We start from the raw sequence: 27,651 nt of genomic DNA, 5'->3' as shown, positions 1-27,651 counted from the left end.
CTGCATTGCTGATTATATGGAACTATTTTCGACGCGTATACACAAAGTGACCTCTCAATCAGGAGTAAAGAATAAAGCAGGAAGTCGCGTAAACTCTCGTCCCAAGCGTGATCAAAACATAAGGTTTTGTAGGAGAATGCCAGTCGTGGATTGAGCGCACTAAACGCATTTATCTCTGTCGAAGAAAAACGTTATTTTAAGTCAATTGTATAGTGGAGACCAATATATCAATAGTGAATTCTTTTCAACTTCAGTTCAACGTTGGAAACAGTTGGTAGGCGTTCAGCCCTAAGCCGAGGCACTCAGACGGCTTGGACGAAGACCTCAAGAACCAAGTTCAAATGGGATTTTGAAATTGATCGCAGCACAAACTGACCACTTTGATGAGGAATAAAATAATAATAATAATAAACCACAATGTACATAATAAAAAACAATCATAATTCATTAACCACTTAGTTAAAATTACTTAAAAGTATGCGCAAAACCATATAAGTTTTGAAATACGTTTTATTGTGCTGCCCCTGGAATCATGTAAAGAAGTCTTCACGAACCCCATAAATTATGTCAGGCCCGTAGCCAGGGTGGGTTCGGGGGGTTCGAAAGAACCTTTTGGTGGGAAAAGGTCCACTTTGGGTAAATTTTGATCTAGGTTTATGAAGTTTTTTATGGAAAAAGGTCCACTTTTTCAGAAAAAGAACCCCCCTTTTGAAATTGCTGGCTACGGGCCTGAATTTTCAATGTGTGAGTGGGTGGGGAGAGTCAATTTATAATGACAATAAACAGCAACTCTTTTTTGTTTGTTTGCAGTATATTATATGAAGACAATGGCTTTCTGACAGTTGATAAATTCAAGTTTTCAGTGTATATGACGATACTCTGTATTGATCAGCATTAATTAATACGTATTACAATTATATAACTGTTCTTGTACTAATACGTGTACAATGTACGTTAACAAGTTATGATTGAGTCCCATTTCCTTCATTTAAAGTACTTATAACAAATAACAAATGAATACATATATTTGTAAACATCATCGCTTAATTTCTAGCAAATTACATGTATATATATATGTATTACATATGTACAGTAGCTACATGTACTAAGTTAAAATGCTTGTAAAGAATCAATGTTTGCATCAAATTTAATTGCTGCTCTCAGAGCAACTAGGCAGTAAAGCTAACAAAAGTACAGACAGAATGTAATTAATAGAATGAAGCAAAAATGTCTCCAGCTGCAAGCATTTAGTTCTAACTTGATCTTTACATATAATGGTAATTCGCATACAGGGTGTTTGTTCAAACAACAATATTAATACAAGGCCAAAATATTACAATAATTATGCTAATTTCAGTTAAGATTGTCTTGCTGTAAAAAAGCCAATCTTGTTCATACAGTCTACAACATATAAATAGGTCTTTTTATGCTTCAGCTGCTTGAAACTTAAACAACTCAAAAATGTATAAATTGTTGAGAAGAAAGTGGTGACACAAAAGTTAAGCTGATTGTCACCTTGAGGTAGGTCAATGTCCTCTACCTGCTCACTGAGTAACATGGGAACATACCATAATACATTTTCAACATAATTTAATTAATAATAAAAATTATTATTTACTCAGTGTCTGTTTCTTTACATCTTATGGTGACAATGACTACTTTGGTAACCATATAAAAGCATTTACGGGATGCCTTATGTATGTCAGTGAATAAATTGTCTAAAATTCAAATAACTTGTTTAAAGATTAATGTCTTTCATTCTTTATTTTTTCCTTCCTCTTTTAAAAAAGCATACATAGGTATAAATTGTAGACATTTTGAAGGAAAACCTCAAAATTGAAAAAGAAAAACTGCAGCGGAACTCCTTGCACTATTCCGAATAATAGCATTTACATTTCAGATACATTATTTAATATATTAATTCCATTACACATACACAATTTAATAAAAACAATATATTCCTTCACAATATGACAAAGATGCCTATTCAATATAACAAGGAGGATTTCATAAATGATTTAAATTTAATTAATAATAAAGAGGAATATCATATTAATATGTGTCAAATGAAAATTTATCTTGAAAATCAGTTACTTGGTTTCAAATAAAGATTGTAAAAGCAGCTTCTACCATTCATAATGGGCATCTTCTTACTGGGCTTATATAAAGTTTTAAGCATTATTAAGAAAAGCTGATAGTCCTTCAGAAGTTTTAGAATGCTGATCAATTTTTCCCCCTGGAATGTGGTGAATTGTCTCTTATTTGATATTATCGGTCTGGTGCTACTGACTAGTTGACTTGCATCTCGTATTTGCAGAACCCAGGACCATTGGCAGGTTCAGCATTCAAACCTCTCCTAGAAGAAACATTTAAAACATTATAATTTACAGTTACTTTTATACATGTTTTATACATATTTATTATTTTTAAAATGTTTCTTTCATCTGTACTAAAAAACAAACTACTAGGAAAACGAGCCTTTGCAATGGGTTCACTGCGTTTTTTTCCAATACCAAACAAACTTAAATCTGTGATGCCAAGAATCTGTATGATTGAGGAACATTGATATATACATAAGTACTGCCCACTACAAGAAACACTGATAAGAGACTGGGTAATGACTGTGTGTGTGTGTGTGTGTGTGTGTGTGTGTGTGTGTACATACATGAGCAAGCATGCGTGATGCGTGCGTGTGCTCTTAGCCTGCCTTGCAGCTTAACTACATTCCTGCCCATATGCGAAATTACAGAGACAAAAAACTAGAAATCAGAAAATGGCTAAACAAAAAGACTTAATGTGCTAAAACATTTTGCTTTCACTATTAATACTAGATAATTAAATGGAGGTGAACAGAAAGAACATTTTTATTTGTATATATTTGAATCTTTGATATTGACAAATCTCTCCAACCTGAGCATCCTGCACCTGTGTTCTTCAATACGGGGTGCAGCCTCTGCAGTGTTGTTGTATTGCTTGGGACTCCACAGTCTCTCTGCTACAGCAGAAGCTCTGGGCCTGAAAAGACAAGGGAAATGTATAATGACAAGAAGCTTTCTAATTTCCGGATCAAGTTATGATTATTCTGATAATGTCAATGTTTCAGTGTACTTTTCTCTTTTTACTACAGGCACATCTTTCTTTAAAATTAAAAAATTGTACTTTTCTGATAACTAGCATCACTCCTCTAGACATATATGTACATGTGTAACATCGGTCCATGTTGATACTCGGCCTGTGATGGCATATCTTGCTGACCTATGGTGTCTGTTTATTGTTTATCAAAAAATTGATTGAGATTTTATTGTAATCATCTGAGGATAAATATTTCAATATTGGACTAACGTTTTTAGAACACAGCAAAAGTGTACTGTACAAGACTTATACTAGCTTTGCCTTTTCAGAAAGTTCAAAGCAGAGATGGAAAAACTCACTGTTGACAAAAAATATGCATCAAACACAACAATTTTATTAAAATTATTGCCTTTAACAGCATAAGTTGCACCCTGAGCTTCAGAGATAACTTGACACTAACCTCTTCACAATAGCCTATCTTCATCGTGTCAAGTTACCTCTGACCACATTCGATAGCCCCCGCCGCCCGCCAATCAAATTTAAAGCCCGCACTCAATGACTCATTGAACAATCTAGCCAATGAACGCGAACGAGTCAAAGCGCGCTTTGTTCAAATCCGGACCAATCAAAGATAAGGCTGAATATCAGGGACTTGCCGTAACCTGTGGGCAGCACGCAAAATACATCATCCCTCAGTAGATAATGATGTAGGGTCTCAAACTGCTCTGGTTTCAATTCTGATATCCTCATATTTTGCAAATAATCAAGAGATAACTTAACACATTATTTTACGTAGTCACTCGTAGGAGACGCCATGCTTTCTTTGTGTACGGTTTTGCACTCGGAACTACTCGGATGTCTCCGCACTCGACAATAACTTTGTTGTTAGTATGGAGCTTGCGGAATCAGCCGAGGATTGCCGATTGACGGTCAACCAATCAGCGTTTTCACCAAACTTTGGTGAAAAATTTTGAAACATGGATTCGATTGGCTTATCTAAACTAGGTCAAACTATTTTCGTCAGAGGTAACTTGACACGATGAAGATAGGCTATAGTGAAGAGGTTAGTGGCAAGTTATCTCTGAAGCTCAGGGTGCATAAGTTGCGGCTTCTAAAAGTACCTACCAGAGTCTAGATATGAGATTGGTTCCATCTACATACTCTCCCCACATACATGCTTCACCTCCAATAACAAGTTTCTTTTGAGCATCTGTGCCTACAAAAAAAAAAAAAAAAAAAAAAAGAATACTTCAAATTGTAACTGAAAATGAAATCTGGCAATGGCAATGTTGCTCAGATGATGACAGAAATGTATAAGAGAATTGTTAATTATCAAACTGCAAAATTATTAATTTAACTATTTCAAAAAAAATGGCAGCTTCATTATTAATAATAAAAAATACAAGTCAAGTTATGGATGAGTACATGTAAATCAAAATGTGTAGAGAAGCATTACATCTTATAATATAACAAATATATATATAAACACATTTCCTATATGAAATGATTATAGTACAAATAAGAAAAAATAGAGAAATGGCAGAAAGAGAAACTGGTGGCTTTTTAGGAAACAGATAAGAAACAACAGTCAAAGGGTACAATTATGCAATTCAACATGTTTCTCTGGTAATAGGCAATTTCATAACATTATCCTTCAGATCCCCATGATTTTTCATTACAATGCTCTCATTATAATAGCTCGAGGTAGTGGTTATGAGCTCACAATTTTTAGTATATCCAAATCAAACTTTTGACACCTAAGGCTCTCCATAGTAATACTGGAGTGTACTATTTCTCCCACTACAAAACACTACCGTACATATAGTAAAAAAAAGTGTCAAAGAATTTCTCTCACAACTAAGAAAGGCGGGCATTAGAAATGATGAAATTAGAATTCCAAGAATGAATTATATAATAGATGGTTAATAGTAAGTGTTGTTAACTCAAACATAGAAGAGTTATTTAAAGAAAAAAACATTCCACAAGCCAGCACACATTCATTAGAAAATAGCAATAGGAGAACCAACTGAAATAAGATACCAAGAAATGCAAATTTGCACTGAAGACAGAGTGTTAGACTTTCTGAGAAAATGACATGCATATAAGGAACTCAAGAAGCTGTTAAAAGAAAATCTTGCGAATTAATGATTTATGGGTGATAAATTATAAGCTTGAAAGAATCTAAAAGTATGGTAGTTTGAAATGAACATTTTTATTTTCTTTCTTTCTTTCTTCTTTTTTTTTACAGCTTTGCTCTCCTGTTTTGTATTTTTGCAAGCTTCAGAACAAATGGTAAGATTATCTTTTATTTCCCATTTTTTTTTTCAAAGTTAACAAAAGTAGCTAAAAAGGCCATCACATTATCGTGAGGGTGTTTTCTTTCCAAGAGGCAAACTGATATCAGATGCTTGTTATCATATACAGAATATATCATTTAAACCACCTATATCATGTTTCAAATTAGCATACTGTACTGTGGCAATGAGGATTATCAAGCAATTTGTTTTCTGAATCTAGAAAATTGCAATTATTGGCAAAATTTCACAGAGATTATCCACTTCCATGAAATAAAATGTATAATCTTCTTATCCAATGAACCCTGTCCTTACCCTGAAAGTCGTGTGGGTCACATGCATAATATTTGGGCCAGTCTACACCGTAGGAGATATCATTTAGGTACCAGCAGGCAGAGAGAAGGGCCCTTAAATTCAGTCCAGTAACTTTGCTCAACTCTGCCTTGTAGGTGGCTGGATTGTGCCTGTCCTTCCATACCTCTACTACAGTATCAGGGTTCACCTAAACAGGCCCAGAATAATGATAGTCAGGCCCGTAGCCAGAAATTTCAAAAGGGGGGTTCTTTTTTTTGAAAAAGTGGACCTTTTCCCATAAAAACTTCATGTACCTAGATCAAACTTTACCCAGAGTGGACCTTTTTCCAGCAAAAGGGGCGGTTTTTTCAAACCCCCCAAACCCCCCTGGCTACGGGCCTGATAATGGTGATAATAACAATGGTAAAACAACCTTCATTTTGCATGCTGTCTTCTCTGTAAGACTAGGAGGAGAAATGGGAATCCACTCTTCTTTAAAAAAATGCTAGGTAAAATGGGGTATGGGGTTGAAGATGTGAAGAAAAAAGCATTGTGATAAGCTAAATAACACATAAAAAGCAGGTCAACTTGTGAGAATCGCAGCATGAACAGTTTGCTAAAAAAAAAGCCTACTTGTGAACTAGATGCATTCTTTTCAGTTTTGTTAAGTGTGCAAAAACCTTTCTGATAAGCATTTTATTATCTATGAACTGGAATATTGCTTTCATATTTTTTCTTTGAGAACTCAAACTCAAAGTTTATGACAATGCAAAATATTTGAAAAAGGGACTTTTAACAGCAATATGTGACAATTTCCATTCTCCTTCCCTGATGTTTTAAATTCTATGCATATATGGGGTATATATTAGTTTGCTTCCTCTTTGTAAGCGTCTGGCAAATGGCTTTGGTAAAAGTGCACACTGGTATATTACATGTATTAGTCCCCAACACAGAGTATAAGTATCATTGTTAGTAGATGTTTAAAACCAAACAAAAAAATCCAAACTGTTCCAGATAAGAAAAATCCAAACTATAGATAATAATCTGAAAAATAATTCAAACAATTAAAACTTAAACCACAGTCTTGCAAGTCTTCAGAGAAGGGAGAGAGGCACACTAAGAGTGAATTTTTTTTTTTTTTAATTTTCAGTCAATTCCTACAGAAACCTTCCCATGAGAGTATTGCTGCGCCATATCTTAACTTACCATTAAAATTGTGGGGGTCTGGCCTATAGTACTTGGGCCAGTCAGTTCCATAGGATATGTAATCAAGATACCAAGGAGAGGCCAAGATAGTCCTTAGTCCTATTTGAGTCACTTTGCTCATTTCGGCAGGGTAACCACCTTTCCAAACCTCCACCACTGTATCAGGACGTACCTAAGCACACATGTATACATTTACCATACCCAGCTCACTTAAGACTGAAATTTTACTCCTGTTTTGTTGTTATTGATACAGTAATGGATAATATGATATGTAAAAATATTTGAAATGGTGAAAGTGTATTAAAATGGGACTTAAATTTTGAAAGAAACTGGCACAAACATTACATGGTGAGATGCTTCATATTTTCATTCATTGAATATCACCGATTTTGAAAACATTAACCGAAGAAAACCTCACATTTCCATTTATCACTGCTATAAAGAAAGATGATATTCAATAATTCTTTATATGTAAAATCTAAAAATTATGATTTTGTCATTGGTAATATTCAATTACAATCTGACACACTTTTTTTCCTTTTCCTAACTGCCCGCTATCCTCTAAAACACACATTTTGCAAATGGTTTTTGAAGTTTTTTATGTCCTCTACCTAAGATACTGGTCAATCACTCCTCTAACTTAACAAAGACCCCAGCAGAACCAACAGCCCTTTGCCTTAAACAACACCAAAGAAGCTAATCCACTGATTTTTTGATGACCTTTACCACAAATTCAACACCACGTTAACCAGAAACATCCTTCAATGAAATATATTAATGACGCAACTTCCATAGCATCAAGATTTTCATGTTGCCCAAAAATGCTCAAGTGTTTCAAATGCACACATATCACTACAAGAAGACAATATTAAGGATGGTTATCTTTGCTGACTATATGGTAAATAACAGCATTCAGGCCCTGACCATGACCCACCTCTACCTTTACCCAAAGGTTAACTACCCACTATAAATATTGGCAAATAATTTTTTTTTCTTGATCTTCACGTAGATTTCATTTTTATTTATTGATCTAACACCTTAAACCATTACCTGCTGCCTGCCTTTGAAAAAAAGAAGAAGGTGTATGGAGTAAAAAAAAAAGGTTTTTAGTACTTTCAGCAACCATGTGAAAATATCACTTCTTTTTTAAAAGAACACCGACAGAAAGCCAGCCACCAGAGTCCTGCCATCCAAATCTCTGTTTAACTTACCATTAAAATTGTGCGGATCATTTATATAGTACTTGGGCCAGTCAGGACCATAGGATATATAGTTAAGGTACCAGGGTGAGGACAAGATAGTCCTAAGTCCCATCTGAGTCACTTTACTCATTTCAGCCTGGAAGCCCCCTTTCCATACCTCCACCACTGTATCAGGACGTACCTAAGCACACACATACATTTATCACACTAAGCTCTTTAAGTTATTAAGAGCACTTTTTCAGCTGAAATTTCATTCATTTCTGTTTTTTGTTTGGCAAATACAGTTGAAAGATTATCACAACATGTATCTACCAGTACACTATATCCTGTTATTAAATCAAGCTACTAAATAAATACTTCATATATATTTATTCAGGAAGACTAATTTTTTTGTATCTTCCTGTCTCTCATCTCATTCACCAAACACAAGAAGCTTGGTCAAATTGTACTAATCATTGCATTCATTTTTTTCTATGGTCAAAACCAAAATTCAATATTCTAACAAAATTTGAATTTCTGATGACTGTTCAGTTAAATATCAAGATTAACTATTATAATGCTGATTACATCCAGTGACTAAAAAATACAATTAATTTAATGACAAAAAATTTTAACCAAATACCAATTCATACATCAAAAGCATCCATCAATTACCACAATATTTAATGAAGATAGTAATTTTGTAAAGTTTAACATACTAATTAAGCAAAAGGGCTTTCATAGGATATATGTCTGCCAAAGGAAAAAAAAGACAAGAAAAATTAAAATGTCAAGAAGATGGTCATTTAATTTTTGAGAGGAAGGAGGGTGGGCTAATGCACTTCAATGTTACAGATAAACTTCTTACACATGGCTGAAATCAGATGGCCTTCTAATTAAAATTATTTAATTTTTTATTATCCTTTAAAAAGGATGCGACTACATATTTGGATAAATGATTGAAATATATGTTTTTCCTTCCACTGTGGTAACATTTGACTTCACATCTGATCACAACTGCTAAAAACATTTTACTGATGAGACCTGATTGATGTCTGATTTAGATTAATTTTTTTTTCTAAAAAATAAATCTAATCTTAAATTAAATCAAACAAATATATAGATAGATTCCACATATGGTTTTACCTGTCTGCTCTGCCTCTGTGTTTTACTAGTAAAATTAACTTAACTGCCACCACATTTAATCTTTAAAAGATTTTTGTCATTTATTAAACAGAATAATATGAAAGTTACATCACTTTCAAATCAAATATTTCATTTTGCCAAAATATTTTAAAGATAGTTTACTTTTTCCATACAAAGACATCATAGCATGTAAGATAAAAACTTTAACTGGTGGCATGTGTAGACTGATGGCAGATGTGAAATATCCTACATATCCTATATATCCTACACATCCTATATATCCTACCTTGACTCCATTGTCCACTACTTCCTGCCATATCACATACCCATCCTGGTCCGAGGACACAATGTTCAAGATACTGGAAATGTAAGAAAAGCCATGTAAGTGTCTATCACAATCATCTATTATCGTTTTGCTTATTTAATAAACTAGGGACATCATTTCATCCAAATTATCCTGGTCCGAGGACACAATGTTCAAGATACTGGAAATGTAAGAAAAGCCATGTAAGTGTCTACCACAATCATCTATTATCGTTTTGCTTTTTTAATAAACTAGGGACATCATTTCATCCAAATTATCAGTCAGAGAAGACAAAATGGTGTCTTACTTATACCTACTTTTAGAGAATTTTTTTTTGTATAATTTTAAATTGTTGTAATATATGTATACCTTTGAGCCATCTTGCAAAAATTGAATTTCTTACATGGTTTGCATGGTATGATGTATTACAAATGTACTTATATAAAGTAATCTTTATAACTTTTGAGTACTGCTGACAAGTGTTTTTATGCTTCTGCAGTGAAATAAATATAAGAAGAATAAGCAGAATTTTCCCTTCAGTCTATACTCATCTTGTGCCTGGTTAACTCACTTTTGCATATAGTATTGCTCCAATTTTGAGTAGTCTGTTCCATATCCCATCTTCTGCATAAACTGGGTAACAGCTGGGTTACTTTTCCTGTGAACATAATTTCAAATTGGCTTTTTTTGATTAAATATGTACATTTTGAATTCTTCAAATCTTCAGGTTATTAGAAATAGGTCCAAGTATAAACCAGATGTGGTTTAAATAGTTTAAGGTAAAATCAATGATTTTGATAGTTACAATTTATCATTTTAAATTTTCTTTCTTAACCTGTGACCTGCCATACTGACCAGCAGTCAAATGACACCTCATCACCTCCTAGGTGGACATATTTGTCTGGGAACACCTTAGTCCATTCCATGACAATCACTTTCAGGAAATCGTAAGTACTGTTCTTTGTGGGATCAATGGGACCATAGGAGCCATCAGGCTGCCCACTCTTGTAACATGGGGTCAACAGACCTGGAATGGCCGGGCCCCAAGACTCACTGTGTCCTGAAAAACGACTTTCCCTTTGAGTTTAAATTTTTGAGTTTAAAAAAAATGTCAATCAAAATAGCAAACTAATGTTTTTTGTAAGTCTGAGCAAAAAATTCCATAGGATTATTTCTTGTTTTGGTGGCAATAGTGTTAGTGATGAAGAGGGGGGATATGGGTGGGGTGAGGTGGGGTGAAGTGGGGTGGAGTGGGTTGTAGAGGTGAAGCTGGTCATCTATAATCACTTACCAGGTGTGTCAAACTCAGGTATCACTCTGATTCCTCTCTGCCTGGCATACTCAATTATCTCAGCCACGTCCTGCTGGCTGTACACATGGGTGTGTGGGTCATATGCTCCCTGTAATAGTCACCAAACATGAACTTATGTCATGGTCCCAGTTCATGCAAAACTTAGGTCAGTTGGCTTTGCTAAATCTGCTAAACTCAAAGAGACAGCTTTAGTCAACTAAGTTAAAGCGGTCTTGGATTTAGACCACTAAAAGGGACCAATACATGAGATTTTTTTTCTTTATCAATTTAAATAATATGAACGTTAACATTGTCATATTATGAAACAATGGCAACACATCAAAAATATATCAGGGCTAATTTGCTTATTTGAGCTGAAAGCAGAGTTTTTGGGGATGAAAATAAATATTGCATTCAAAGAGGCCTCCCTTACCCAAAGAGCTATCAACATCCTTTCAACACTTATTTTATCACAACAATAAGTATCAGTACTGCAACTTGGGACCAGGAAGTTTTCTTAGAAGACTTACTTCTGAATTCATTTTTACACAATGAATGACTGATATCATGAATACAAATTGTGACCTTAAAGCCAAGCAAGTATTCCAGATGGTGACAGTAAAATATAATGTAGCTGTCTGGTGTTTATAGTTATACCTTATAGTTCAACCTTATTATGCTGTCTGCAAAACACATCCCCAGGCACTACATGCCCTTGAAACAGGTAACAAACACAAAATGCATAAAAATCAACACAATAAAACTAATAAAAGATAAAACATATCCTACTCACCAAATTACTTAGTTCTGGAAAGTGTCTGCTTTGATATGGAAAGGACTGGTCATCGACAATGTGCCAGTGAAACACATTGTATTTGTTGTAGGCCATGGCATCCTAGAAAATATTAGAGAGAAAGAAAAAACTGGCAAAGATGATTTAAAACAATTACTTCTTATACAAGGGTATTTCCTTTATTTCATAAAATGTATATCATGCCCTATGAAAAATTAAAATGATAATTGTGTTTAGATATAAAACTTGGTCATTATAAGGTCCATCTTATATTCAGCAGCTTCTCCACATGCTGTAGGCCTATGGTTATATCCCGTTCTGATCATTTTGCTGTTTTAGGAGTTTACAAAGTTTGCCCTAATTTATTCAGTTCTCAGATTTAATTTTACTCACATAAAATATTTATCATGTTATGCAATGATTAATACAATACTTCACAACAGCTCAAAGCTTAAAGAGGAAGTGTTTGCCAAATGTTTTCACCATTGTATATTTGTATTAATATCCATTATCTTATCATATATCAATATTTATCGTACAAAATTAAAAAGAATTAAAATTCTTATCCAGTTGTCAAACATAACACATGATTCACATGCTTTTCAATGTGATAGTAAAGCCCTGATGACTGATGCTAATAAAATACATGAAATTAAATTTTTATCAACAGATACATGGAAAAATTGAGCAAATATCCATTTCATATCTAAATTTCCATTTCATCACCAAACCAAATCATATTTGATCATTTTTTAATCTGATAAGAAAACAAAATGCTAACATGTCTCACAAAGTTTTGACAATGTTGCCCACATAATAAACACAGAGCTTCCAAACACCTGACATGATTTGTAATTGTAGTGCACACACTTTAAAATTATTCAAAGAAACTGTAAAACAGAGTTAAGATAACCTGTATGAGTGTAAAGGCACACTGCATTCTTTTACAATGACAGAATCACAGAGTGGAAATGCAACTAATGCACAACCTATGATAAGGGAAGAAAACTGGGTCTAAGAGACGGAGATCAATTGGATGTTTTTGTGTTTTGACATTAATTATATTTTTTCATGCCTATGCTATCCCTTTCAAGATATATGGATCCAGGCATTTCCAACGAAATTATATAAATGTTTAACAAAAAATACAGAAATTTTATAATAATAATAAGAGCTCATTTATGTAAGTTGTGAATTTTATGAAAAAAAAAGAAGAATGAAACATACACTGTGTACACAATATATGTTTCATTAAAACTAGTGCAAGAAAACAGAACTGCTGAACCTTATTGTTGAATGTGCAAACTACTACCCACTGCCAATGTTCATGGGCTTAAAATTACAGCTTAAGGTCAGGTATATGTACAATGTAACTGCATGAGATAACAAATAAGGGCATAATTGGTGGGCATTCAACATTTTACAGTTTAAGCTGTGAAAACTGATAAATACAGTTAATATGATATGCTCTTGAAAAATTACCGATAAGCCAACAATCATTTATAGCCTAAATGGGGCTGTGGGTGCCTGGACCTTTGAAGACGCCCACCATCATGTGACTGTTTATCATCCCTTCATAAAGCTGGACAAAAATGTTTTGCACTGAATCTGATATAAGCTAAGTTCTTAATGTGAGGGCCTTTTTTCTTTTCTTTTTTTAATATGCATTTGCACTTAATGTTATAAATGAATACATTAAATGAAGAACCTAACATATTTAATGCATAAAGAGAAAACTATATTCAGTATAAAGAATTACATAAAACTTATGGGAACATGTTGTGCCTTATATGTGATGATGGTTGCACTTACCAGATTTTGCAGAAGAATCTTTTTTGGAACAAAATGCCTTGAAGTATCAATAAGAAGTCCACGATGAGAAAATCTTGGGTAATCTTCTATCTTGGTATCATTGATAGTGAACTAAAATGATGCAAAAATATCCCACTGAAGTAAAACAGTTCAGGTATAATTAAAATTTACAGCATATATTTGCAAAGTGTTTTTACTGAATCATTTTAATACTTTGTGAAAATTTTAATTTAAAAAGTACTAGTATATATATATATATATCCCATAAGAAGAAAAACATAACATAAAATGTTTTTTTGTGTTATATTTCTCAGCTGCATGATTAGACTATCATCTTACCGTTCCATCAGGAGTTTGGTACACAAGCTGACTAAAAGTTTCTAGACCCCTCAAAGCACCCCAAATACTGCGAGCAGTGAGGATAGCACCATCACTCTTCACAAACAGCTGATCTGTAAAATGCACCAATGGAAATATGCTCAAATATGAGAAAATGTTGTATCTGCTTCTTTGTTCCCCTTATCATGAGTTGCTAGAGGATATTTTACCAGTTTCTTGTAAAAAAATAATAAATAAATAATAATAATAATATTAAAAATTTGCAAGTCTATTGGTATTAAAATTTTGGTTTGTTGATCCGCACGTTACATAACAGGGAAACTTTTCTTTTTGCTTATACTAAAAGTCTATTGGTAATGGTATTGAACTTTTGGTTTGTTGATCCACACGTTACATAATAGGGAAAATTTTCCTTTTGCTTATACTAAAACACTGTATGTAGCCTTTTAGGAAATATATACTGAATTTCAATTTCAAAGCTTTACAGTGCTGGTCTACTAAACTGATATCAGTTGAAGACAGGCCACAAAAATCCCAAAATTTCCTCTTACACAAAACAACAACTAACGCTAATTTTTATACATACACCACTCGTCCATATCCAAAGATGGGTAAATTTCACAGTCGTTTTCCAAATTAACATTTAGATATGGCAGCTCTGTGCCAACAGTCAGTTTAGATTTACTAATAGGCTTGAATCGTAACGCATCATCTTGTCGGCCAGGGTAGAAGATCACGTTGTAATATCGAGTCATAGCAGCCACAAGTGTATCGCAAGTTTTCCCTGTGGGGTTGATTTTAAAGGAATCACTGTTCAACGTGTACGTTGTCGGTGTGGGAATGTAAAGCTGTGGAATAGGCCACGGCTTCCCTTCGGACGATGCCACGGATTTTAGCGTTGTTTTGTATCCACGCTGAACATTACTGTAGCAAGCTGTCAGTAATAGCAATGCAGAAACGATCAACAGTTCTAGCTTCCCAACTACCGCCATCTTCAGATATCCGAGAGTAACCTCGCACCTGCTGGCTGGAACGTAAAAAAGTCACATGACAAGTCACATGAGTTGTTAAGTGCTACTCTTGAAAGTCCCAACCTGGCAATTATGTTTTTATGAGTTAAACCAGTTAAACCAGTTAGATAGTAAAATCGTCTGCTTAAGCTCCCGAAATATTACACGCGATATTTACTCTATGTTCGGGTGTGTTGGTGTTTACATTTTACAGCGTGCGGTTGAGACTATGCGTGACCTACACTGTAGTTATTTACACGTGAGTTAGTGAAAGGAGTAAATGCAGAATGGATTGGGACCAAGTTACAGGTTTTTCAGACTGGTTAAAGGTATTGGACTGGGCTTTGAAACGAACTAAGTGCAATGGAACGTGGCCAGGCTTCAAAGCACTTAATTCAGAAGAGGAAAAAGTACATTTTTGTTTGAAAAACCGCTTACTTGAGTACGTCAACCATCCTCTCACTCAAACGCACAAACTTACTCCAGTAGGGCCCTTGCCTCAGTTTTCGGCCTTACAAGCTCACAGTGAGGCCGAAAGCTGAGGCAAGTAGGGCCCACAAGTATTATTTATTATTAAGCTAGAGACTTGAACTTTTACACGCAGATAGCTATACACTTAGTATGAATAAACCGTTTAAATTTAAAATCATTTACATTAAAAATATTTAAGTTTTACTTACACCAAGGAGTTACAACAGTTATAACTCCTTGCTTACACTACGGTATGTCTTTGATTTTTTTTTTTTTTTTTTTTTTGACACCACTTTTAAAAGTGAGTCAAAAGTTGTCCCACTTGATGTTCAACCCCTAAATAATGCCATGGGAACTTAAATTTGTTACCCAATAAATAAAGAAGCTAGCCTTGAACACAGTTTAAATTTTGATGCTAGTATTTTCCATAGTGGTCAAAGTGAAAGAATATTGGGACATAGGTGAAAACTGTATATGGGGAATGCAAATTGATACAATGTATCTTCTAAAGCATGTGAAGTAGAACTTGACCACCATTCGCTGAATGGGGAACGAGTTAGGGGAGGGGTAACAATTAGTCTTAAAAAATAAATATTTTCCCAAATTCTCCAAAAATCTGACATGCCTGGAATAACTTACTCTTTGCATATATTTTTTTTTGCCACCAATTTTTTTGAAAAGTTCAATTTAGGTTTCCCCTTCAAAACTTTAATTTAAAACAACTGGCGCCACCTGGTATCATCTGTACTCCCCAAGTCCCAGCTAGTCTCCTTTATAAAGCTTTAATCAAAGGCCCCATTTCCATTTATACCATCAGTCTATGTGGATCGTCCCTACTGTGAGGGAACTCTCGCTGAATGCAATTGGCTTACCTGAATGACACACGTAGCTCCTCCTGGCATTAATTAGAATGCAGATAAGTTTATTATACAAGTATGTTTGAAACAAGAGGAGGGGTGTCATTCAGTTAAGCTTATTGGATTTAGTGAGAGTTGAGTTGATCCACATCAGCTGATGGTGTTTTGGGGAATGGGATCAAATTAATCAATCTTCAGTGTTCTAAACTGAACATTTCAGTCTGAACACGTGTCTCATCCTGTAATGAATTTTAACAACCTACCTGATAAAGAAATTCAACTCTTGTTCGAAGTTAATAACACTTTCTGTTTTTGCCAATATAATACAAGTATAATTCAGCTTTTGCCTGTCATGTGTAATATGGGCAAATGTCAATTAATTGTTTTACAATGTATCAGACAGGTGCCATGGATTGAACCTTACTTTGATCAGGCTTCATCGGACCAGAGAGTAGAGAAGTCCACTGCCAAGTCAAGAGCATACCGCGAAGAAGGCAACTTGAAATTCAAGCATAAGATTAATGCTGATGCTTTGCACTTATATACAAAGGTAACTTAAACTAGGTCTTAAGTCAGGCTGTTAAATGGCCTCTGGATTTTAAATTCTTAATACTTTATTCTAGTTATTTTGCTGCAGGTTTATAACTATGATAAAATATGTTCACCCATTATTAAAATATCTTATCTATCAAATTTCTTATATTGAGTGACCTTGTCATTGATACAGTCTCACACATCCACAGCATTCACTTTGTACCAATGGGGGGTCACTCTTTGATAGTCACTCTACATGTTTCAGTACATTTTCTGTAAGTATCACAATGTGGTACATGTAGTATCTTGTTAATGTTCCTAAGACCTCATTCCTGTAGACACCATCGTTACACTTAATATGTGGATTGACCAAACTCTACAGAGACTTGCTAAGTGCAATCAGCTTAACTGAATGACATGCCTCCTCATGTTTCCAATGTACTCATTAAATCATTAACACAGCTTTCTGTATTCTACTTAACACCAGGAAGAGGTTTGTCATTCAGTTAAGGTAATTATAGTCATCAAGAGTCTCCCCAGAGTTGGGTAGATCCACTATACTGATGGTGTCTATGGGAATGCGGCCTAACTGAGCTGGTGGCACATACCCATGAGGTCTGTATATCTATTGATTCTCCATATACTTCTATTTCAGAGTATCCAATATGCCCCCAGCAACAAATCCAGTCCAGAGTTGGCCCTGGGTTATGCCAATAGGTCTGCAGTTTTATACCACATGGGAAAGTATGAGGTTAGAAAACCTGCAGCTGTCAACTGACCATGCTGCTGACCAGTGGCTGCCTGCAAACCAGGGGATTTTATGAAAATTTGACAAGAAATATAATTCCAAAATTTCCATCTATCAATTTTTCTACCCCCTGAAAGACATATTCTGTCTGTAAAATGATGTGAAATCTGGCCCAAACTGCTATCTAACTGTTATCAATGTCATAATCAAAGTGTGTTTTTTAACTTTGCTCATATACAGTAGCAAGACCAACATATTGTAGTAGATATGTTTAAGAAAAACATTAGTGTGGTGACTGAAAAATGAGATGATTTGGCCTGTGGCCATTTTGGTTAAATTCATTCTAGTATGAACATTGAAAGTGCAAACAAGTTTTTAATTATTTTTGATTATTTTTCAGGCCTGCCTAAATGATATCAACCGAGCTTTGGACAATGGTTACCCACAGAATCTTACATATAAATTGCTTCACAGGAAGGCACAATGCCATTGTGCATTAAATAGAAAATTTGAAGCACAGACAGGTAATTAAAGACTTGTTTTTAAATTAGTTATATCTTCTGTTATCATTTTCTCCCCCTGTTGTTAGAATCTCTTTGGTAACCCACAAAGTTGTAAATTGATTAATGGACTTACTGAATTAGTAGTTGTAAATTGACTGTAATTGGTGGGTAAAATCATTCAAACGATTGGGTTTTTTACAAATTTCATTTACTTTTTAAAGAGTAGAATAGATCAGTTTAATTGTCATACACAGTAAGTTTTCCTTTTCAGCTATAGAGGCAACAAAAGAGGCAATAGCCGGCTTGGATTCAGAACTTGCCTGTAAAAGAAGAGGTTATTTGAAATAATTTTTTTTTTCAAAGTAGATTTGTATGTGAAAGATTGAAAAATTAGTTTGAAGTACATATTATCTACAGGTAAATGATTACTGGTTTACCTTAACAGATCTGAGAAATGAAACATTTTGCCACTTACATATATAGCATAATGTTAATGTGGTATTGCTTTCTTAAATGCTTAATTTTCTGGGTTTTTTTATTCAGATACCATTGTGAATGACTTGTTGCTCTTGAACAAGAAAGTGGACAAAATTTCAGAAAGTTACATGTGGTATGGGTTTTGTGTTATATATGCTGTTTATTTTATGAGTTAAATCAAAACAATTTCAGACAGTTGTATACTTTTATTTCTCTTCTATTGTAAGTTATATTTAATCATAGTGGTCATAGAAAAGAGCTGAATAATGTGATACCACATTTGTGATGTATGAGCAGTTAACAATGCACCAACCATTCAGGCACTGTCGCACCTAGTGTATAGCACAAAATATGAAAAAAATATCACAAACACATGCAAGGGCTTCGTTAGACTTATGACAGATTTGTCTAGAGTATGAAAGCAAGCGCTGTTGTGTGTTCACAAATCTGGACTGAGATAAAATGTTCTGAGCATGTTCAAAAACAATTTTGTATGCTGCTTATATCTTAATATTAATACTCTTGAAACAGTGATTTTGTGTGCTCAAAGTTGTGGGTATAATTGATGTCACATACAATACCCATACATATTTCTTTATGCTAGCTGTGACAGTGCCTTTAGTAGCAAATGTGTGCACAGTGCATTATTCTATAAGTATATTTTGGTAATGGTTGTATATTATTATAATGAAATACTTATTTTATTCCTTGAAATCATTTCTTTATAAATTAAGTAATATCTGTAAAATTTACAGCTCTGCAGCACCACCTGTGCCTGAGTGGCCGCCATTAAGCCATGGGCCAAATCCTGTTATCCTGCAGGCATCTGCTGCTGTAGGGTGGAAATACAATGAAAAACAGGGAAGATATTTGGTGGTGAGTTTGTCTTTCTTTATTACCAATACAGCCCAGGTGTTTATTTTTAAAGCCAAGCAGGAAAGAATTCATTTGATTTTAAGATTGTTAGCATGCACATTTCTGTCTTCTGAATGGATTTTTAATGTGTCCAAGATGCAATTCTGCTCCCAAAAGCATTTGTCTATGTCTGCCAAAATCAGATCAAGACTTTCTTGATTAACACCATTGTTTTAATACTAATTCACGGAATGTTTGGTATAATCCTATTAAAGTAAGCTTCTAGTAGTAATACATATGCTTTGAGAATTGCATTTTTCACATGAAAGTAATTCATACAATCTTCAAATGTACGATTCCTGAGCTTGGCGTACCAATACACTTTGTGACAATATGGATCATTTTGCCACAGGCCATTTTAAATTTGTTTTTAGCAACAAATGCATACAAAATATATCCCCTTCCTTTTGGTGCTTGTTGTGATAAGTCCATAAAACTACTGCTACTTGAATCACTATTTTCTTTTCTATTCCTTTCAAACTTATATTCATTTCAAGTGCTCTACATTCCTTTAAATTGTTTTTGCAACTACGCCAAGTTTCAGAAACTTTCACAGGTCAGAAGCAAGCTATCAGACACTAATGACAATAAATTCACCTCTCATCAATGCTGTTATATTTACCTGGTATCACATATTACTCTGTGCTCATTTGTTATTTCTAAAAAAATGTAGGTATTTTCTCTCTAATATTTCAGCTGAATCTTTCTCTGTTATTCTCACACGAATGGCTTGTTCTAAGGACTTTGCAGCTACTGTGACTGTTCTTTTGGCATCACTCCTTTCTTTTATTTTTCAACTCATCCTGGTCCATGGCTTTTGTGGTGAGCTAGCTTCTGTTGACTATGGATAGTAGGTTTGACTGTAGTTATTGACTGTATCAGGATATCTTTTACAACTATTTGAATACAGCTTTTTTTTATTATCTTTATTTTGAAAGATGCTCTGTAAGTTGCTGCATTGCTGGTCACTGAGGCCAAAAAAAATTAATTACTTGGTTCTCGGGCCACTTTTTTCCAAAACAGATGAGGTCGGGAGTTTTTTTTCCCTTTTTTTCCCCCCCAAAAAAAAGGTGAGGGAGGAGGGCTTTTTTTTCTTAAGTTCGGAAACAGGTGAGCAAGGTCTTTTTTTTAATTAAACGATGCTTACTTGGCTTTACTTTGGTAAAAATGCTCATCATTATAGGTACACTCATATCATTATAAAAGTATACTTGACACCATACTTTAGAATAGTACAATGAAAGCTTAACCAATGCATCATACATGAATTTGTAAGAGTAAATTTCTCTAGTATAAGTGCAGAGGCAAGATGACAAAAGATCAGGACATTTCATATTTTGCAATTTCTAGGATATAAACACTGCTGCTACACTGAACTTCTAGTCACAAATTTATTATAATGTTGCATAAAACTCTCAACAACTTTAAAACAATAATATGAATGTTGTTGAAGTTAAAAACTAAAAGTTATCAGACTTTGTAAATGTCTGTCTATACTGACACCAAAGTTATCAGTCAGTAATATTCACTGTCTGTATGTGAACTCAACATCACAACAGTGTACACAATCAAGTTTACACCAGAACTACGTTTTCTGCAGTTTATTTTTCTTCTCTTCCAAAACGTTCCATTAACATTTCTTAAGATGGATGATCTGTGCATCCATTACAAACAGGGTAATGACCATCTTCAGTGACTAGATTGTTTGCTATTCCACAGAAAAAAAAAACAGATTTGTGGAAAACTCTTTGAGCTGAAGTGAGGAATTTCAATATTACTATATGACGATCAAGATTTGCCCTAACAAAAACCCTTTTAAACAGTGCAGATATTTTGGGTGCTCTAGTGGGATCTTCTGGTATGAGATCCTGTAACACACTGAAACATGAATATTGGTACAGATCTAACACCTGGTGTAAAAGATCAAATTCTTGATCTTGTGGTCTCTCGCAGTCAACACAGTCCTCACATCTTGCACGCTCAAGCAGTCTGTGCACTGGGTGAAAAAGGGATCCAGTGGCCTGCATGAGCAGTAACAGATTTGTAGGGTTTCTTGAAAGACGACATATGTTCTTCTGTTGTTTGGGTACCAAACACTTCATCAAAGCTTCGGTAATGACCATCATCACCTATCTAGAATCAAACATTTTTGTAAAAAACAGACATGAATAAAACATATGTTTTAATTTAAAAATTTATACACAAATAATCCAGTTTCTTATTAAAACAATGTTCTAAAACAATAACAAAGTTGGATATTGAACATGGTCCTGATGATCAGAAGAAGCCTAACAGAACTGGGATGTGAAATGCACGTTCTCTTAAAGTTTCCAGGCTTGGGTCAATGAACCATAAGCTATTTGTCAATGCATGCGTGATGTTTTTCCCAGTTTCCATGTTCTGGGGAGTGAAACCCAAGCCAGCTTTTTCCAACATCTCCCTCACTTTATTAAACAAAACGCGTTTATTTTTCACTACTATGGGGTCTTCTGCATAGGCGTCCAGGAGAGACAACTTGCGGTTAGCTGCAAGAAACACGTTAAACGCGTTGAGTTTTCTCACTGAGCCAGGTACAGATCATCAGTTTCGGTTTCAGGAATAGAATGAGGGCCAAATGTAGATCTTGATTCACCTGCAGAGGCCATAATGGTACAAAATACTTAAAGACTTCATAAAGACATCTTTTCCAAACTCAAAATGTGCTTCCATGCATTTCCCACTTGCGCATGCACAAATCGTGATTCATTCAATGGGGTCAAATAAGTTGTCAAGTGAGGGTCATTCGAGTTTATTTATAGAAGAGAACTGCAGAAACCACTATGGAAAGACATCCAAGAAGTTTTGCTTTTTCCCAAAAAGTTTGATTTAATTTTCTGTAGTCATCCTTTTTTAAATAGCTAGTGTCTCTGCTGTTCATATAAGTAAATAAATAAATCTTCTAGCTAGTGGTAATACAAGTTAATGAGGATTTTACAATGTGTGATTAAGTGTTTCACGGAATGCAACTTCAGGTGTACAGTGCCATGCTGTCAAATCTCTTTTTCTGCTAACTTTTAGTGAACGGCAAGCTAACAATCATTTTATAACAAGAAAGTTTGTTTTTCAACTCTAGGTGTTGGTAGTTTGGGCTCAGGAACACTGTCTTTGGTTTCAAACACCATATTAAGATCTTTTATCTTTTTACTCCTGTGTAAAATGTCTCTAAGTTCCCTGGTCAGAAGGAAAAAGTCAATGGATGCATAGTAGAGCAATTTGTATGATTTTCATCGCCTGAAAACTTATTGGGACTTGGTCTTAGATGAGTGTGTGCATGTGTGTGTTTTTGTGTGTGTGTGTTTAATTATTATTATGCCTCTGGCCATTTGTGCACATACAAAATACATTTGTGCACTTTGAAGTTGACAGTACATCTCTTTGGTTTTAAAGGCAAACCAGTCAATTGCAGCAGGGGACACGCTGATTGTAGAGAAGCCATATGCAGCAGTTCTGTTACCAGACCAGTATGACACACACTGCCACCACTGCTTTACCAAACTGCTGGGCTCTGTGCCGTGAGTTAACCTGTACTGTGTGCCTTCTCCAAAACACTATACTGAAAAAAAAAACCACTTATAAATAGTTGAATATTAATTATATATATAAACAATACAAGTGTTGCAGTTTTGTTTGCTTTTGATCATTAACTCTAATTTAGCTTGATTTACCAGTACCATAAGTGTCAATTAAGGTACTTTTTAAAACTAGTTTTATGGAATACTTTCCAATATTAAGTATTACTCATATGGGGCTGTTTTTTTTTTTTTTTAATTATAACAGCGTTCTTTTTTGTCAGTTTTGCTGCAAAATTTTCTCTTCATTACAGCTGTCAGCAATGTGTTGAAGTGCAGTATTGCTCTGAGGAGTGCAGAGATGCATCGTGGGACAGTTATCATTGTATTGAATGCCCTTACTTGGAGATAATGCACTCTGTAAGATGAAACATTCTAAAAAATGTTGACTTCTTTTTTGATAATTTATTAGTATTAGAGTGCTGTAATCTGTCCAATTTAAGAAAATATAGAAATTATCAGCCAAGGAAATAATCAAATTGTGTATTATTTAGTCTGGGTGTTGATGTTAAAAGTGGTCAAAGGGAGTAGCAGTATAAGAAAAAGTGAAGTTTTTCACCTTTCTTACATTTATATATGTGTTTCCTCCTTTCTCTGTAGATTGGCATAGGACATCTTAGTTTTAGAGTGGTACTGGTTAGTGGACTGCAAAAACTGTTAGGTAGGTGTAAAATTTTGTTGGATTATTATTGGAATCTACATAATTTAGCCCTGAAAATCCTTTAATGCATGTCTTTGAGGGCATACACAGACTGGTTGAATCATGAACTGAAGTTGACAAATTTTACTCCTATAATCCACTACAATGATAATAACTGTTTTCATGTTACATATCAATCATTTTAGCATTCAGAAGATTAAGATCTCGCATCTGCAGTCCATCTGAAGCAGGACTATCAGAAAATGGTTCGTATGGCACTGACTATGAGACAGTGTACCATCTTATGACACACAGTGAACATATGCAGCCAGAGGACCTTTTTCATTATGCTTTGGTAAATATAATTTTCAGTTATTACACACACTGTCAAAATAATTTAATAAAAGGGGTAATTGTGCCACATCTGGAGAAAAGAAGTGTCAGATTTGGGTAGGAAGCTAACAATGACAAAATTTAAGTCTTTAACCTTTTTTGTAAAGCTTATAAAATCTCGATAAAGAAATATATTATTTTTTTTCTTTTTGAAAAAAACTTTCTATAAATTTTTGTTGTAAATTAAACTTTAACTTGAATGTTTCCAGACAGCGACTCTTTTGTTAAAATGTCTGAAGAAAAGCAATTTTTTCATGAAAGATGGCCAATCAAAAAATCTCTACAAAAACCAGACAAACCATGAAAATGTTGAAAGTCTTAGCACTCTGACATTGGAGAAAAGCATGAATGATTGCAGTGCATATTCTGCTAAAAATGAAGCAGATGGTCGTCCTGCTCAAGACTTAAGTAACACAAGGCAGGCCACTGAGATCACATCTGATGATGAAGTTTACATTGGTGGACTCTTATTAAGACATGTGCTTCAGCTGATATGTAATGCTCATGCCATAACAGAGCTTCAGACATCCTCCCTTTCAACAGAATCCTTAGTGGACAGCCTTAGTCAAGTGAGAATAGCAACAGCTATATACCCAACTGCCAGCCTTATGAACCACTCCTGTGATCCTACCATTATTTCAAGGTATATATTAAAATTGTTTGCTTACTTTAATAAACATTTGAATTAATATTATTTTTAATTAACATTGATTTCAATAGTCACACATGGTACACATATGAACATTGTATAATGTGCATGTTTTTAAGTACAGGATAATTGATTTACAGCTTGTGGAATATCTTCAAGTGGCCAGCTGAAAATTTCTTGACTTAATATTTTTTTATCATAGTATAAAAAACTTCTGTGAAGAATTTTTGATGCATATCTTTACAATTACCATTGAATGCTAATTTTTACCACTGCACTTCAAGTTTTCAGAATGACATCTTGATAGTCAAAGCAACCAAAGATGTAGAAAAGGGCGAGGAGATATTTAACTGCTATGGTAAGAATCTGTTATTGAAATGTTCCAAATAGCTATATTCTATCACATAAGGGTACTAAATCTCCCATCTTTAAAATTATTGTTGTGTTTTTTTTTTCTTATTATCCTCGTTGAATCCATTTTAATTTTTTCCCCCTCAAGGCCCCAACTGTAGGAGAATGCCGTGGGCAGAGAGACAAAAGTGTTTGAAGGAACAATATTTCTTTGAGTGTACTTGCACTGCCTGTACAAAAGATGTGGCAAAGGAGGAGAAATTTAAGGTAATGGTATCTGTTTAATCCAATTTGTTCAGAACTTGGTTATAGATTTGATAGTAACTGCAGAGGCTGTATTGGTCTGCTTGCATATTCTAAGCACTGAAATATTATTCATTCGGGGACTTCTTGGTGAAAGCAATGAGGATTTTGTGCTTGTGTTTATATTTTTGAATTATTACCTCTACCTGTTTTTGTTTTCATTTGTCTGTTTGTTTGTATGTTTGCAACATTACCCCCCCCCCCAAAAAAAAAAAAAAAAAAAAAAATTATGGATGGATTATAATGAAATATTCAGGAAAGGTCAGGAATGGAATAAGAATGGATGAAATTTTTTATATTGATTAATAAATAATAATGAGAATTGAGCTGTCTTGGTGGTCTTCGTTCTTGGAGGTTTTTTCTCATTTTTGTTTTATGCCTTTGTTTATTTATTCTTTTATTGAGAAAACAAATTCAATTTACCAAAATACACAATAGAAATATACACGACAAACACCATTTTAGGCCCTGAAGTGCCCTAGCTGTGCAGGCCCTCTCACCTTCTCCAAACCAACACACTTATTCTCCTGTGTCCAGTGTGGCCAGCAGACCCATGCCACAGAGCAGTTGCAGGGAGCAGTACTGGCCAAGGAACTCTTTGTCCAAGGGATTGTTCAGCTAGAGCAAGGAAATTACTCTGGTAAACAATTACTGCTGCTCAAAAACATGACTTGTATTTTAGTGATTGTTGTTTCTTGTAGGGTTATTCAGTAGATTTTTGTAGAGGAGAATGTATGCGTTTTGATTTGCAATAACATCAGGTTCTTTGGTTTTAAAGGATTTAAATGATAATTGATATCATCTACTCATTCAGGGATCACTATGTCAGCTTCATATTTAATTTTGATATAAATAGGAAGAATTCATGCATATTGCTTGAGAATAACTCTTTTACTTATACCAATTTATTTTGACCCCTTGCAGAAGCCTTGCCAAAGTTGAAGGATTGTTACAAGTTGAGATCTGAAGTGCTCTATAAGTACAACCAGGACCTGTCAGAAGTTTGCGACCAGCTGGCAAGGTGCCATGCTTCCCAGGGTAATTTTGTTTAATAATGGGGTTGTGATATAGCTTCATTCCAATGCGTCAGTGAGAAGTACTAGGGAGATTTCATTTTCTGTAAATGTACATGAATGTTCTGGACCAGGAAGAAACGCTTGGCTTTGTACATAAGGAAATGAATATTTTAGTTGAGGACTACTGTTTCCTTCCAGTGTATTAAGAGAAATACTAAGGAAATTTCATTTTCCGCATATGCACAGAAATGTTCTGGACCAGTACCCCACTGTCACCTGACATGTTGCTGGTGTTGATTTTTGATGAATGCAAAATTCATCTGTATGAAAACTGATTGTGCTGTTGTCTGAAGGTCCATTTTTATATTTTGAAGGTTAAAAAGTGCGGGTTTCTCTTCATACCATTTATATTTGTCTTTTATTGAATAATTGGCAACCAGTGGGCTGGGGGGGACTGTTCAGCAAAGAAATTTGTCTGAAGCCTAGTATTGATAAATGGGAAACCCCTCTTGTCATGCACAAACAATTTAAACTAGCAGCTGTAACATGTGGTCTAAAAATGAAAAGAAATGAATATCATTTCATGGCAGTTTGTGGAACTTGTAGTTGGTGTGGAATAGGGGCATTGCTTTGAGAAACAATTTTTCTTCATTTTCAAATGGGAAAAATAAGGATAAAAAGTAAAAAGTAACACTATATATAATAACACTATTGTGCATTGCCAAGTAATGAGACCAGGTCCAAATGACCTAAATTTAAGTGACTTTGAGTGAGCAAATTTGTTGGCAGTGAATACTGCTTATTGGATTTAATAGAACAATCTTCAGAATGATAGAGAAGAGATTTGCAATGCCTGAAGGAAAGTAATCCTTGCTGTTATGTTGTCGATATCAGGAGTATATAAGCTCCACTTTTGTTTCTTTCAGCAATCCACAAACATGTTTTGGTGACATATGGTTTAAATGAAGAAAAATGTGGTAATTAGAAATACAGTTTGATAATTGATTAACCTTGCCATGGGTGCTGACATACATTCGAAGATGTTTCTCTTTTTTCAGGAAAATTCCTAGAAGCATCCAAGTATCTAACCAGAAGTGTAGAAAGTACGGAAGTTCTCTATGGAGCCAATAGCATTGAACTTGCCAATGAACTACAGAAGTATGCAGAAGTGTTGTACAATGCAAAGAAATTCAAAGAGGCACTAAATGTTACAGATAGGGCATTGAGTATTTTCAAACTGCACTATGATCTTGCACACACTTCTGTGAAAGAAATGATGGAATTAAAGTTCCATTTACAGTATGAACTCGGAAAATAAGACATTGCCTGTCATGTCCAGCTTTTATTGTCTTTGGAATTGTAAGTCCTGTTACCAAACAAATTTTATGAAATAAATACAAGGTTATCACAAAGCTTTAACCGATTTTATAATACACAGATTTAC

General features: G+C 34.5%; 2 protein-coding genes across 4 annotated transcripts; one reads left to right on the top strand and one right to left on the bottom strand.

Annotated features, from left to right (window-relative positions):
- Positions 1-867: 867 nt before the first annotated feature.
- LOC106155065 (beta-hexosaminidase subunit alpha) lies at positions 868-14,781 on the bottom strand. Of its 3 annotated transcripts, none has more exons than XM_013529695.3 (12): positions 14,319-14,781; positions 13,733-13,845; positions 13,394-13,504; positions 11,582-11,683; positions 10,789-10,897; positions 10,353-10,557; positions 10,069-10,155; positions 9,480-9,552; positions 6,867-7,038; positions 4,198-4,288; positions 2,911-3,015; positions 868-2,356 (listed from the first exon to the last, which is right to left on the bottom strand). In XM_013529695.3, exons 1-12 carry the CDS (start codon positions 14,722-14,724, stop codon positions 2,290-2,292), a joined length of 1,641 nt encoding a protein of 546 aa, XP_013385149.2. In that variant the 5' UTR covers positions 14,725-14,781; the 3' UTR covers positions 868-2,289. The 3 variants fall into 3 exon arrangements, with proteins under 3 accessions (XP_013385149.2, XP_013385147.2, XP_013385148.2); XM_013529693.2 differs by lacking the exon at positions 6,867-7,038 and adding an exon at positions 5,682-5,868; XM_013529694.2 differs by lacking the exon at positions 6,867-7,038 and adding an exon at positions 8,078-8,249 and having other exon boundaries at positions 14,319-14,776.
- Positions 14,782-14,974: 193 nt separating this feature from the next.
- On the top strand, positions 14,975-27,626 carry LOC106155043 (protein-lysine N-methyltransferase SMYD4). The gene is made up of 17 exons (XM_087002373.1): positions 14,975-15,184; positions 16,470-16,620; positions 17,260-17,355; positions 17,753-17,876; positions 18,127-18,189; positions 18,399-18,465; positions 19,088-19,208; positions 22,674-22,798; positions 23,110-23,215; positions 23,456-23,516; positions 23,702-23,850; positions 24,098-24,531; positions 24,822-24,895; positions 25,037-25,155; positions 25,657-25,831; positions 26,116-26,229; positions 27,266-27,626. The coding sequence occupies exons 1-17, from the start codon at positions 15,030-15,032 to the stop codon at positions 27,523-27,525; spliced, it is 2,394 nt and encodes a 797-aa protein (XP_086858499.1). The 5' UTR covers positions 14,975-15,029; the 3' UTR covers positions 27,526-27,626.
- The last annotated feature ends 25 nt before the right edge of the window (positions 27,627-27,651 follow it).

Source organism: Lingula anatina, chromosome 1, assembly GCF_051362555.1.
Source record: "Lingula anatina isolate TDL-2025a chromosome 1, LinAna3.0, whole genome shotgun sequence".
NCBI lineage: Eukaryota > Metazoa > Brachiopoda > Lingulata > Lingulida > Lingulidae > Lingula > Lingula anatina.
This window is presented reverse-complemented; position numbering and strand designations above follow the sequence as displayed.

What these genes read in the sequence shown, in the direction of transcription:
- LOC106155065 (XM_013529693.2), bottom strand. Translation starts at nt 14,724, where the DNA reads ATGGCGGTAGTTGGGAAGCTAGAACTGTTGATCGTTTCTGCATTGCTA. An exon ending in GAGCAATACTATATGCAAAA is followed by an intron (nt 9,553 to 10,068) that starts GTGAGTTAACCA and finishes TTACATTTCCAG; the next exon opens with TATCTTGAACATTGTGTCCT. An exon ending in TAGTGGACAATGGAGTCAAG is followed by an intron (nt 5,869 to 9,479) that starts GTAGGATATATA and finishes GGGCCTGTTTAG; the next exon opens with GTGAACCCTGATACTGTAGT.
- LOC106155043 (XM_087002373.1), top strand. Translation starts at nt 15,030, where the DNA reads ATGGATTGGGACCAAGTTACAGGTTTTTCAGACTGGTTAAAGGTATTG. An exon ending in CTTTGCACTTATATACAAAG is followed by an intron (nt 16,621 to 17,259) that starts GTAACTTAAACT and finishes CTTCTATTTCAG; the next exon opens with AGTATCCAATATGCCCCCAG. An exon ending in AAAATTTGAAGCACAGACAG is followed by an intron (nt 17,877 to 18,126) that starts GTAATTAAAGAC and finishes TTTCCTTTTCAG; the next exon opens with CTATAGAGGCAACAAAAGAG.